Consider the following 14,622-nt stretch of genomic DNA (forward strand, 5'->3'; position numbering starts at 1 on the left):
TTATACTTTATGATAATGGTAAATTTAGGTTGATTTGCTTTATGTTTATAAAAAATATCAGAAATTTGAAAAAAATGTTAAAAAATTAGCAATTTGCAAACTTTTAATGATTATCCCTTTAATCCTGATAGTCATACCACAGCAAAACATTAATAAATAACATTTCCCACATGTCGGCTTTACAACAGCACCATTTGCAAAATGTTATTTTATTTTGTTAGCATTTTAGGAGGATTAAAAATGTAGCAACAATTTGAATTTTTTTCAAGGAAATTTACAAAATGTATTTTTTTAGGGACCTATTCATGTTTGAAGTGAATTTGGGGGTCCTATTTATAAGGAAATCCCCACAAGTGATACCATTTTAAAAACAGCACCCCCTGATATATTGAAAACTGCTGTCAGGTCGTTTGTTAACCCTTCGGGTGATTTTCAGGAATTAATGCAAAGTGGCATGAGAAAAATGAAAATGTGTATTTTTATCACCTAAATGTCACTAACTTCTGAACAGATTACTACAGCCGACAGACTCTAAGGCCGCTATTTGGTCATGAATTGCCATGGCAAACATCAGGACCACACAATTATGATCTGAGACCACCAATTGGGATAAAGAGGAAGCCCCCACAGTCTGTTAACCGTTTATAATGATGTAGTCACTATTGACAGCAGCATCTAAGGGGTTAAATAGATTTGGACGGTGCAAACACTGATCGTGGCTGATGCAGCAAGTTGTCAGCTATAGTGGACAGCTGACAGCTACTGGATTGTCACCTGTATGGGGATTCTAGTCTCTTATATCTCAGGTCAGTTAAAAGGCGTATTGGCGGTCACTAAGGGGTTAAACTTCAATTGCTAATTCTCAGCCCATCTCCATGTTATATAAATCGCTGTGTAGCATAAAATTATCCTACTCTGTTGATTGCTTTGCAGAGTTCAGTATAGTCTGTATATTTCGAAATTGTATTCTGCATAAAGTCAGTAATAAATATTAAAAAGGAGACGGCCCAATACTGACCCCTGTGGTAGCCCACAATCAACTGTGACATTATTAACTACTCACTTTCCTATTTCTAAGCCAATTACACGTTTTCCCGAAGTCCCATTGTTTCCATTTTATGTACCATCCTTTTATGTTGCACTATATCAAATGCCTTTGAAAAGTCCAGATGGACAACATCCATGACCTTACCCTGGTCCAGTCTGCAATTTCCCTCTTCATAAAAGCTTGACAGATTGCTTGATGAGGGATCCGTCCTGTCAAGCCAAGCCAATGTGGATGGTTGGTTATGAGGTAATTTTTGTGTAACATACTGCAGGATAGAATAATTTAGAAAACCCTCAAAGATTTTGACCACAATAGAAGTTAAACTTATCAGCCTATAGATTTGCACTCAATTTTTTACTTTATTTGAATATTGACACCACATTTTCTGTGTGCCAAACCTGTAGAACAGACACTGTTAAGGAATCCTTGAATATGAAGAATAATGGCCTGCCGATCATGGTACTTAATTCCTCCAGTATCATCTCTTAAACAATGGAAATTTGCCTTTCTGAAGTTTAGTTGCTTTATAAGTCTTCACTAAACATCTTAATAAAGAATAAGTGAAATTTGATTATTTTGTGATCACTATTACATACATGACCTCCAAAATGCACGTTTGATAGATTAAGGGGGACCAATAGGGTAGACAGACTTTCTTTTGGGTCTATTCTCTTCTCCTGTTATTTGGCTGGGTTCTTTACAAACAATCCTTTTCACTTGCATACAAATTCTGTTCTGTCTCCTTGTTCCAGATTCCTCCCCTTTTCTACTGGTAGTAACATTGTCCCTCACTATCCACAGCTGCCAGGCCACGTAGCAACTACGGTCAGTATTGGAATGTTCATTTCTGTGGAACAATTACGGTATATAAATGCCAACACAATAATGCCTATTTTGACCCATTTTATCCTATCACATTATATCCATGCTGAGAATTCTGTGACTGCTCCTGGAGCCAGGCAAGCATCAGATCACTTGGCAAGGAACATTGTATTTTAGGTAAGCATGCTTTATACTATTCAATGCATGGGTTGGTTACTGTGGCAAAAACATAACATTTTAGTGGATGTGTCCTCTAGCCATAATACATTAAAAAAAGTTTGTCTGAGATATGTGATGAAGTGGTGCCTTTGAAAAACTATTATACTGGTGAAAAATGCAGGGTAAAAGTCATATACTGGCCACATATACACTCACACTTTAGCTTATTAAAAATAAAAAAATAAAAAAAACTCAAATGACGTACACTGGAAATAAAAGCAAAGTTTTAGCTTGTAAAATTAAAGCACATTTTTTATTTGAGGAAACGTTGCTTCGCGACTTTCCTGAAGCCCGAGTTGTTCTATAAAAGTATAACATACTATACAGGATAAAAAAAAGAAAAAACAAACAAAAACAAAACCTATAATTTGAAATCTATTTACAAAAGAGGAAAAAGTACTTTCATCACCATAAATATGTCCCTACTGCCATCATGTTGATGACATGCACAGTAACAAGTAACTTTTAGCATATGTACATAGACCATCTCAGGACTGCACAATATTTGTAACTCCATGGATCAACTGCAATAAAGAAGGTTTTTATGTCTTACGTGAATTCAATGATAAAACTGGTAAAACAAGTCTTTTGAGGTAAACAGTGAATATGCTTTTTAAGATCAGTCCTCTTTTTACCTGCGAGTACTGAGGTTTTACAATGTGCCATGTAAATGGACCATTACTGTCTATATTGATTACCATCTATACTACGCTCATTGAATGTTTGTTTGCACATATATTAGGAGACACATGCAAATTCTGAAAGCTACCTTTTAAGGCACAATTTTGGCACAGTTTTTTTTTTTTAATCTTTTCTATGCGCAATTTCTAATACAAACATGATACAAAAAGATGAAAGTAATGGGATAAACTCTGTGACCAAGCTCCAAAAGCTTTAAAAAGTGCAAAATTAGTTTAATTAAGAAACTCCAGTGGTTAGAAAATAAAATATAACAAAAATATTTAGTGGAGATCAAAGATAATTTGTGGTGTTTAAAGAAAAAAAATTATGAGCCCAAATGGTGAACAGAAAGTAAAAAATATTTTAACAATATGGTATTGAAGCAACATTTTTTGATGTGGTGATGTACATAGTAAATGTCATATCGGGACTGATGGACAAAACCACTTGCACATATTATGAAACGATAAAGAGGAACAGTTAAAAGTATCAAATCTGGAATGTCAAGTGCCACAAATTGTTGCCTGCTGTTTTTTGTATCGGCATGTATGGTGCCTAGTTAGTGGCCAGTGATCAGGCACTGCCTTCTACATCAAAATTTGTGTTACTCTCTTCTGGAGATTTTTTTGTAGATCTAACTTTTGTGCTTTCATGATCTTCAGAATCATACACCTGATCTGCAGCTGAGGCATTGTTTTTCTGTTGAGTCATGGAGTCAATGGGAAGGTATATCTGATCTTTAAAAATATCTGGTCTTGTATGACTGAGAGGTTGTTGAGTTTCTGTAGGGAGATAACTAATAGTCTGAACATTTAAAGAACTCTTGGATTGTAGTTCCATAAATCCATTTCCACTGACATCCATTTCGTAAGTATCTAAATCCACATGGTCTGTCCACTCTTCTGTTTTACTCTTGATCCAGTGTGCCTGGTTAGTTTTTTTCCTCTCAGGAATATCATTATTTGTTTCAAGTTTTTTCTTGTGATTCCATATCACTGTGCTCAAATTCAAGGTACCAAAGTTGGTTTCCATTTTAGGTTCCCTTTCTTCTGCAACTACACCACTAAATTCATCTTCAGAATCAGCAGAGGACATTTCCACCAGAGTCGAAGAATCGGAAAGCCCAGAAATTTGTTCAGCCACAGTTGTATTTGTTGTATTGTTTTTAGGGATACTGTTCAGCAGTGCAAAAATTCTATCTACATCCTTCAAGTAATTAGCCCAGTCATCCAGGCCAAGCCTGTAGTTGTTTCTGTAGCCATACAAGCTTTCATTTATGCTGTACAAATCTTCTAGTCCTTTCCAGTCAACATCCTCTGTGAAATTTGGCAGGTTAACCTTCCCATCCGTCCCATAGTTGTCCTCTGTGAAAACACAAATTGCATTTGTGAGATTCAGGGACAGTTTTTTTTTCCACCAACTATTAATTTAGCTTCTTATTATGGAAATGAAACCGCTAACAAATGTGAGAAATTATTTTTTGGAAATTATGAAAGCATGAGAATGTAAAACAATCTTATAACAAGATTTAGGCAGTAGGTGCAGTCTTCGAGTTCATGTGTACAATATACTTCATGCATAAACAAACGCATAATGGTAAATTTTAACTTACTAGCTTCCAATCTTAAGTGAAAATGATGATATTGGAAATGTGTCCAGTTTTTTGTCTTCATTATGCTCTATACATAAAGCTAATAAGACTTATGGCATATCTTTAGATGTAGTTCATCTTAGCTCTTTTCCACGTTGGGAGGTGAGCAGAGTCAGTGATTTATCCGGAAATAGCTCCCCATCTATAAAGGAGCTGCAGAGCTCTACACTCTTCTGCCCAATTAATACCGATCACGAAAAAAATTCTGCTACTGCAAATGGCAGATCTCTCACATATGTCCTATGCATTGGAATTGGACAGATGCGCCATGCTTGCTGCTCATACAGGTGAGCACACAGCTATCTGTATGTGACGTCACGTGCCCCACTCACCTCCCGTTACCCATTTAAAGAGGGTGTGTAGCCCCCTTCTCATGTCCGTATTTGCAGTATGTGTGACATTTGTTTTTGTTCACAGATACCACACCTACACACTACAACTTAGGCCTCTTTCACACTTCCGTTTTTTACAGTCAAAATGTTGAAAAGACGGATCCTGTGCAGATTGTAAAAAACAAGTGCACTGGGTCTGTTTTTGGACAGATCCGTCGAGGCTATGTGCACACTTTGTGTATGCGTCTTCCTTGCATTTTTTGGCTGTGAAAACGCATACACAACACAACCCAGGTTAAAAATAATTTAAAAAAAATTTAAAATCGTTATATTCTTACCTTCGGCGTCCCACACGGCCTTCCCGATGCTCGCGATGCTGCCGGCAGCTCCCGTTCCCAGTAATGCATTGCGAGACAATGACCTGTGATGAAGTAGCGGTCTCGCAATGTATTACTGGGAACGGAAGGTGCCAGCAGCATCACGAGCATCGGGAAGGCCGAGGGAAGGCTGCGGTGGACATCGGAAGGTAAGTATCACGATTATTTTTAAAAAAAAAAATTTTTTAACATGATATCTTTTTAAAAAAGAGAGAGAAATTTCTCTGACGGGAAATTCTTCCTTGCATGCTCAGTTTCAAAAGACGGCATCCATCACTGGATTCCTGCTTTTGACAGTCAGCGACGAATCTTGCGTCCATAGGCTTCCATTATAGCAAACGACGGGCAGTGCAGGATCTGTCGCTGAGCGATTTTCCGACGTACGGAAAAAAACATTCCTCTGTGCGTTGTCTCTACCCGACGGACAGCAATTTTACGACGGATCCAGTGCACGACGGATGAAACAGAAGGCCATCTGTCACAATCCATCGCCAATACAAGTCTATGAGAAAAAAACAGATCCAGCAGAAACATTTACTGGATCAGTTTTTTTCCACAAAACGACGCATTCCCGTCAGGGAAATTCTCTCTCGTTCTCTCTCTTTTTACTATTGATGCTGCCTATGCAGCATCAATAGTAAAAAGATATAATGTTAAAAATAATTTAAAAAAATCATGATATTCTTACCTTCAGTGGTCGACCGCAGCCTTCCTGCGGCCTTTACTATGCATTACTGGGAACGGGAGCTGCAGGCAGCATTACGAGCATCGGGAAGGCCGCGGGGGACACCGGAAGGTAAGAATATCACGATTTTTCATTTTTTTTAAATTATTTTTAACCTGGGTTGTGTTGTGTATGCATTTTAAACAGCGGAAAAACGCGGCAAAGACTCATACACGACGTGTGCACATAGCCTCGACGGATCAGTCACAAAAAAGGGACCCAGTGCATCCGTGTTTTATAATCTGCACAGGATCCGTCTTTTCAACATTTTGACGGATTGTGACTGATTGTAAAAATCGGAAGTGTGAAAGAGGCTTTAACCACATGGAAACATGTCTGGTTTTTACCGGCAGCACAGATGACAAGGACCAGTACAAGTCTATGGGTCCATGTAATATACATACAGGAAACGAATGGTATTCATATGCCACCTGTGTACTGTATGTGTTTAACATTGCAAGTATAGGAGAAGCTTTGTAATTTGTTTTCCATACCCCAAAAACATTGATCTAAAACATTGATGACATCGGTACGGTTTTTTCCGGTACTGGTTTGATACAGAAGTGTGAAGGAGGCCTCAGGCACAGCGATGTTGCTGCTCACTAAGCAGCGTTCTAATAGCACCCATGCAGGATTCCTACAGAACATCTGTCCATGCTCAGCATGACTAGGTAGAAGAGATAGGAGCTGCACATCTCCTATGAAGATCTGCAATACATGTCTGACAACTCTTCTTAGCTTTTTCCATAATGGATATTTACTAGAAGATAAACTGTAGATATCTCGTAAATGTCTATGGCAGGGAAACCCCCAACTTGTATCCTTTTAATTTTTTTAGTGCTATGCTTACACAGTAAAGGGGTTTGCCGCTACAATATGGATGACCCCTCTTAAAATAGGTCTTCAATATCAGTCCAAATTCCCTGCACCCCTGCTTATTAGCCGTTACCAGCTCTAGTAACAGCTGGATATAATCACTATGTGTAGGGCAGTATGGTGGCTCAGTGGTTAGCACTATAGCCTTGCAGCGCTGAGGGTCCTGGGTTTAAGTCCCACCAAGGACAACATCTGCAAGGAGTTTGGATGTTCTCCCCATGTCTGTGGGTCTCCTCCGGGTTCTCCCGTTTCCTCCCACACTCCAAAGACATACTGATAGGGATTCTAGATTGTGAGCCCCAATGGGGACAGTGATGATCATGTATGTAAAGCACTGTGGAATTAATGGCGCTATATGAGCAAAATAAATAAATTGTGACGGGGCGCTGATGTTCTGCCCTTTACACTCTTAGGGGCCACTCCCGTGTACTGCAGAACAGCTACAATTCAGCTGTAGTGGAAAACCCCTTTAACACATTTTAGATTAAGACCTGGAAACTGAATGAATTGGTTTTAAATGCTTGTTGAAAAGAAGGAAAGCTGTCTATTTAATCATATACCTTAATTAAACATAGCCAAAATTAATGATTTGATAAAACTTTTTCTAAAGTACAGATCACTAGGATTCTCAGCTAGCAATACAATCATATCATTATATATATATTCAGTTGATTCTGAATCTGACCATTCCCATTAGAATAAAGAGACAGAACCCACCACATTCATCAGAATTTGCAAACAATGTATCGTAGAAGAGGCAGTCAGTCAGTAGATGTGCAAAATCAGTGGCGATTACTGATCAATTTGGAGCACAATAGACTGTTTCTTTATGCCACCTCTTCCACACTACATTACGGCTAAAAACGTGTGTATGCCAGTAATAAAACCACGTTGCTTTTTGAGACATTGTCAAAAAAATGCAGGTAAAGTGCGTTGCGAACATCCATTCTTTTTGCTGCATTTCATTGATAAATTTGGCTAAAATTAATTGCAGCAAGCTTATGCCCGCATTCTGGTGCAAATACATTCTTCAGGATTTATAATGTTTGCCTGCAACATATTCTTGATTTCTAGTAATTATTTGGATGTCACTACACGTCATAATGTCACTTCCATTACCTAATGCTGCATTTCTACACAGCTGCTTTTACATACATGTATAGGTTTAGCACGTAAATATACAGTACATAGGGAAAAAGTATATAATGAGGAATAATGAGAATGACAAATAAATGAACATATAATGATAGCGGAAACATCATACGCAGGCTGTCTCGCCACTCGTAATGGAAACCAAAGTATCTTATATGAAGTTCATTTTGAAAAATCACAAGTCACAAGCATGAAATGGGATGCATGAGTTCTTGCTGTGAAGATGAGATTAAGTGAATGGTAGGCCTCAAACCACTGACCATTAAAGGAAACCACGGTTAGAAGTCGCATGCACCAAAAACTATGCTGTGTGCCATATGAGAGGGTACAAACATTAGTCAGAATGAGCTGATCATGCAATTATTTGGGGAGAAGCTGCTGAGAAAGATAAATAAGAAAAAAGGACATATACCTGTGTGGATCATAGGTTCCTCCATCTTTACTTCCTGATATAGGAAAATACAAGAGTAACGCTTGTTAACGTTTGGAAGAGAAATCAATCACAAAAAGTAGATTGCCAAGTCTTCTAGAAAGATGGGATAAGATGTACCTGTTGCCTAAACACAGAATAGGCTGAAATTTTGTTGGCTCGACCAATACCCGTGAGCATGGACCTTTTCAAGTATACCAAATTGCATATCGACCATTTCTTCAAAATGGCTGAATTTACTTTTAATAGGAGTTTAAATTGATCAGCAGTAGCTGAAAATGGGTAATGTGTTGAGCCATTGATTAAAAAGGTGCAAAAAAAGGCAAAAATCTGAGAATTTATGAGAGTCCAATAGAATATATGTTTGAAGGTCACCGTTGTTTGAGTGAAGACAATAGTGTCAGTCTTGGAAAAGATACATTGCACTATGCAAGGTGTCAGCAGGTTAGTTGGCAGCCCCTGGCTAAGTTCAGCCTAGTAACTGTTAGCTAAGAAGTCAATGCTGGCGGTAAGCTTTGCTGTCTAGATCAGTTAGACCTTTCCCATAAGAACCCTTTGGAGAAGATCTGAAGAGCTCAGCCTGTAAGGATTTAGTAGTCCGCTGCACATGTATACATGGACGGTGCAGCTTTATCCAGGAAGGTTCCCTGGACATGGAACGGGCACCCTATTGAGTGAGTGCTGTCAGCCATCTTTCTATTTTCTATATGGTACAGCTTTATCCTTCCGTGGTCTGTTTCCATTACCTCTGTAATAAACCCTGAAGGGGCCTCCAAAACAATTGTATCTGCCATCACAATTATCATAAGATATATGCAAACATCATAAAATAAAGTTACCTATTTCTAATCCTTTCGGCCTTGGGTTGCATTGTCGATGACCTTGGCAGCTCCTTAGCTCCATCAGTTGTATGTGAAGTTGATTTAATACTCCTCTCTCTACCGTATGTACAGAATTTGTTAACTACGAAAAAAGAATGACAGTCCCTGTAAATTAAAATGCTCCATTACCAATAAAGCTCCATGCAAATTGCAGCTTTGTACACGGTGGCATAACTATAGTGAGTGCAGTCATGCCAAATGTCTGATGCCTAGGGGGGGCTCCAAAAGATCCCTTTGACCAATGTATGAAGACTGATGCTTTAAAAAGACCTGTGAAGGCCATTGGGGCCACAAGCTTCAAGTTAGAGCACTCTAAATTGTAATGGACTGTAATATGGCACTCAGACACCCTCTACTAAGGACTGGAAAAAAGCAATGTAACTAGACACATTTCATGCATCTGTAGTTATTAAAACATGCCCACATGTTTACCTGATAGGGGTCAATGTTCATGTCAAAATATTCCAAGAATCCAGTAGCAAATTCGCAAAATAGAAAATTATGAGTCTCATTGACGGTTCTCAGACACCAGTACGTGTTATTATTGGAGCTGGTACAGGCACAGAAAGACCCCACTGGGAACAAAGAGGACAAACATGACAGGAGGTTTATAGGAGATTTCTAAACTGCATAGCAAACCATACAACTACATAACTGTACAGGTGTGGTGCTTTTTTTCTAATGAGCTTTCCTATATAGCTGTAAAAAAAAAAAAAAAGTCGCAATGCATGCTGGCCCAACCGATGAATAGCTGTTTAACTTCATGCATATGCACATATACATACATATGCAGTGTGTCCGTAAAGTCATGGTGCACTTTTGACCAGTCACAGAATCTATTTATAGTTTACATTTTGGCGCCTGCACAGGCTTTACGGGATAGCTACCTAAGGAGCCCTAAAAAATCTGTGTGCGTGTGCTAGACAATTACACCTAAGCAAGACTACAGTTCATAAGGTGTTAAACATCTCTGTTTTACGGAGTACAAATTGAGGCTGTTGCACACTATCGAACCGTGCGGATAGGCCCAAACGATGCGCGTTTGCTACAGATATGCTTCATGAGATCGATGATGCAAGATTTTTGCAGAAGATTGTGTTTAGCGATGAGGCAACCTTCCATATCTGTGGACATGTTCATCGCCATAACGTCCGAATATGGGCTGCTGAACATCCACATGCCTAAGTTGAGTACAAACGCAACACCCCTAAAGTGAACGTGTGGTGTAGCCTGATGCATGATAAGGTGATAAGCCCATTTTTTTTTGTGGAGCGGTCTGTGATGGCGAACACGTATCTTGACATGTTGGAATTATATGCAGTGCCACAATTTCCAGGAGGTGTCATCTTTCAATGGGACAGCGCTCCTCCACACTACGCTACCATTGTTAGTGAGTTTCTGGAAAGAACATTCCCGCGGCGGTGGATAGGCAGGGGTTCTGTCAAGCAGTGGCGTATCTAGGAGGGGGCAGCTGGGGCATGCCCCAGGGGGTTAAGTCGGGCCACCTAATGTGGCAGTCTGCAGTGTCTCCCCCGGCAGCTGCATTGTGCCGCCCCCGGTCTGGGAGTCAGCTGTTCTCTGTGCCGACTGTCAAGCTTACAGCCGACACCGAGAAGTTGCAGAGCGCCGGCTCCCGACATGTACGGAGGTGGAGGGGGGCCCTGCAGGGTGGCTGCAACGGGCAGGGAGAAATCCCTGCAGCTCCGCTGCCTACAAGAGAAAATAGCAGCGGAGCTGCAGCGATCTGTCTTCCTGCCCGCACTTCCTCTCACACAGGCGCCGCTGGAAGATGTCATCATTCAGCGGCCGGCTGTGTCAGAGGAAGGCGATGGAGATGCTGCGGCAGAGCGCGAGGAGAGGTGAGAGGGGTGTGTGTGTGTGTGTGCGCGCGTGTGTGTGTGGCGCACTGCAGGGGAATGTGCAGAGAAGTAAATGGTGTGTGTGTGTGTGTAGGTGGAGGAGAGGGCAATGATGGGGCTGACGGGAAGAGGACAATGATGGGGCTGACGGGGAGAGGACAATGATGGTGATGTGGTGATGGTGGGAGAAAAGGGGAATGATAGGGCTGACGGGGAGAGGGCAATGATGGGGCTGATGGGGAGAGAGCAATGATGGGGATGGTGGTGGAGGAAGAAATGATAGAAGTGGCAGGCAATAGTAACATAGTTAGTAAGGCCGAAAAAAGACATTTGTCCATCCAGTTCAGCCTATATTCCATCATAATAAATCCCCAGATCTACGTCCTTCTACAGAACCTAATTGTATGATACAATATTGTTCTGCTCCAGGAAGACATCCAGGCCTCTCTTGAACCCCTCGACTGAGTTCGCCATCACCACCTCCTCAGGCAAGCAATTCCAGATTCTCACTGCCCTAACAGTAAAAGAATCCTCTTCTATGTTGGTGGAAAAACCTTCTCTCCTCCAGACGCAAAGAATGCCCCCTTGTGCCCGTCACCTTCCTTGGTATAAACAGATCCTCAGCGAGATATTTGTATTGTCCCCTTATATACTTATACATGGTTATTAGATCGCCCCTCAGTCGTCTTTTTTCTAGACTAAATAATCCTAATTTCGCTAATCTATCTATCTATCTATCTATCTATCTATCTATCTATCAATGATGGAGGTGGTGAAGAGAGCAATGATGGGGTGGGGTAGAGGACAATAATATGTGTGTGGACAATTTGAGTGGGGATAGGGGGATTTATTATGTGGGGAGAATTTGGGGATGGGGAATTTATTATGTGTGGGGTGAGATTTGGAGTGGGGATGGGGGATTTAATGTGTGGGGGAGATTTGAGGACACAAAATGAAGAGCAAACGGGGAGATGGGGGCATATATGAGGGAACAGTACAGGGGAAAGGGGGGCATGTATGAGGAAACAGTATTGGGGAATGAGGGCATGTACGAGGAAACAGTATTGGGGAATGGGGGCATGTTTCAGGAAACAGTATGAGGGAATGGGGGGCATGTATGAGGAAACAATATGGGAGAATGAGGGCACAGTATGAGAAGCGATTTGAAAAATGTATGTAGACAGTACGGGGAGTGAGGGTGATGGGATGTATGCAGACACAGTATGGGGAGTTAGGTGAGCAGGTAGTATAGAAAGTGAGGGGGTAAATATATGAGGAGACAGTATGGTGAACAGGGGATGTGAGAGGAGACAGTATAAGGAGGGATAGGAATAGTGTGAGGAGACAGTATGGGGGGACAAAAGTGAGTGGGCACAGAATAGAAACTGAATAGTGGGGGTATAGCATGGAGGGACAGTGTGAGGGCACAGCCAGGAGGGGACAGTATACCAGGAAGTGGGAGTGTGATGATAAGAGTACAGTATAAATACTGGGCCCTATAGGGGGGACACAGTATGAGAGGACAGTGTGAAGAGGGGGCCGGTATGGAAAGGAGAGGTCAGTGTGAAGAGCATGCAGACAATATAGTGAGGGGCAATTTTTTATTCAGGAGCATTTTAATGTCACTTGTATCTTTAAGGGTATCATGTGGAAATTTTCTGGAAAAGAGCGGAGAAGATGGAAATCTGCAGAGACGAGCTGTGGATGAGAAAACGCATCATGGGATCTGGACAAGATGAAGAAAAGAAGGAGAATGACTCCAGTGATGATGTCATCTATAAGGTACCTCGATGGAAATGTTATGTGTGATACTAACTAACTCATGTTTTCATTTATATTAGGAGCTTGAAAGGGGATGTCCAGGTCAATGAAAATGAACTGAGTGAGGCCGGGCATGTCTAGTCGGAATGCAGCCAGAAGTATACAAATCACATGCTTGTGCTGACATGACTGTCCACAGGCAAGGGAGAATCCTAAAAGTGTGCAATGCATTAGTTGTGAGAATTCAGAAGTCTGCGATGTCAGGATTCAGCTCTGCAGGTTCCAGTAGTCGTCACATGGACACTTCACTCATATGCGACTTTCATATGGACACTTCACTCATATGCGACTTTCATACTTGTGGTCCTGTGACAATGAGCTTCTCTTCTGCTTCTCTCAGTTTTTCACTGAACACTGAGAGCATTAGGGAGAGGAGCTCATCGGTACATGACTAAGTGTGAAAATCGCATATGTCCGTGGGGGGTGGGGGCGCCAAAATGAATTCTCGTCCCGGGTGCCAGAAACCCTAGATACACGTCTGCTGTCAAGCCATGGCCACCACGATCCCCGGATCTAATGCACTTACTTTTGGGGTTATGTGTACACTGAACGTATCAACGACATTAATCACTTAAAACAGAGAATCACAGACGTTATTCACTCTGTCACACCAGACATCCTTACCCGTGTGTGGCAAGAACTTCACTATCGTTTGGTTGTGTGTAGGGCAACAAATGTAGCCCATATTGAACTGCACTGAATAGGTATGAAACTGGGAGAGTTTTTCTTTTATTTGGAGTAGATTTCACACTTCTATAGTTTTTTGTTGCTTTCCAGTGAGTGGTCAAAAGTGCACCATGACTTTACGGACACACTGTGTGTGTGTGCACGTATATATATATATATATATATATATATATATATATATATATATATATATATATATATATATATATATATATATATATATATATATATATATATACACTTTTTTTTGTAGTGAGTGATTGATCTGCCTAATTTGCATATCCCCCAAATCCCGAGTATAATCTCCCAATCTCTTTAGACACAGAAAGGAACACTCCATTATATGAGTTTACCCCAACCTGGTGCTTCTTAATATGTGATGTATGTAGACAGGAGCTCTGCCTGTACACTCAGGTTTCCTTATGGGCTTTTAATTGCTCAGGGTGTTCTCAATAGCTTTTCTCAACCAGTTGCTCAGGAGGGACAAGTTCAGCATGTGGCTCCCAGCTGCTGGCAAATCTACTTACTATTGTATTTGTGGCATCAAGGAGATTATATTACTATTAGAACTAGATAGAGTAGCCATTTGAACGTACTCTACGAAATATAAGGGTATGTTTCCACGTGCCGGAATGGCTGCGCTTTGGACGCAGTGGATACCCCGCTCTGCCCAAAGCCCTGCCCCCTTTTGTACGCGCAGTGATTCCACATGTGTTCATTGAACACATGCGGAATCACCACATCCTATCCATAGATTGGGTTATTTATCTTGCGGAGACGGAGCGTCTCCACAAGTAAATAGACATGCTGCGGTCTAGAAAGACGTGCCGCATGTCCTGATACGCAGAGCCGCCGGATGTGGACGTGTGCACATAGTGGAGACGGGATTTCATAAAATCCATCTACTATGCTGTAACATCTGAACGCTGCGCCTGTACGCAGCGTCCAATGCGCCGCAAATCCTGAACATTTCCTGACCATGGAAACAGCCTAAATGGTCGGGAACTTTTGGTTTATGGTATGGGATATATAACATATGCACACAGTGCTGTGCCAAAGATT

At 41.0% G+C, this 14,622-nt stretch overlaps 1 protein-coding gene across 2 annotated transcripts in view; it reads right to left on the reverse strand.

Annotated features, from left to right (window-relative positions):
* Positions 1–2,313: 2,313 nt before the first annotated feature.
* SULF1 (sulfatase 1) overlaps positions 2,314–14,622 on the reverse strand; it is a 206,263-nt gene continuing 193,954 nt past the window's right edge. The window contains exons 18-21 of one of the 2 annotated variants that reach the window (XM_069731462.1): positions 9,626–9,768; positions 9,152–9,275; positions 8,295–8,328; positions 2,314–4,134 (exon numbers count right to left, since the gene is read on the reverse strand). In XM_069731462.1, the coding sequence (XP_069587563.1) occupies positions 4,104–4,134; positions 8,295–8,328; positions 9,152–9,275; positions 9,626–9,768 (332 nt within the window). In that variant the 3' untranslated portion in view covers positions 2,314–4,103. The remainder of the gene's footprint in view (positions 4,135–8,294; positions 8,329–9,151; positions 9,276–9,625; positions 9,769–14,622) is intronic. The other variant, XM_069731461.1, reaches the window with a different exon arrangement.

This window comes from Ranitomeya imitator, chromosome 6 (assembly GCF_032444005.1).
Source record: "Ranitomeya imitator isolate aRanImi1 chromosome 6, aRanImi1.pri, whole genome shotgun sequence".
NCBI lineage: Eukaryota > Metazoa > Chordata > Amphibia > Anura > Dendrobatidae > Ranitomeya > Ranitomeya imitator.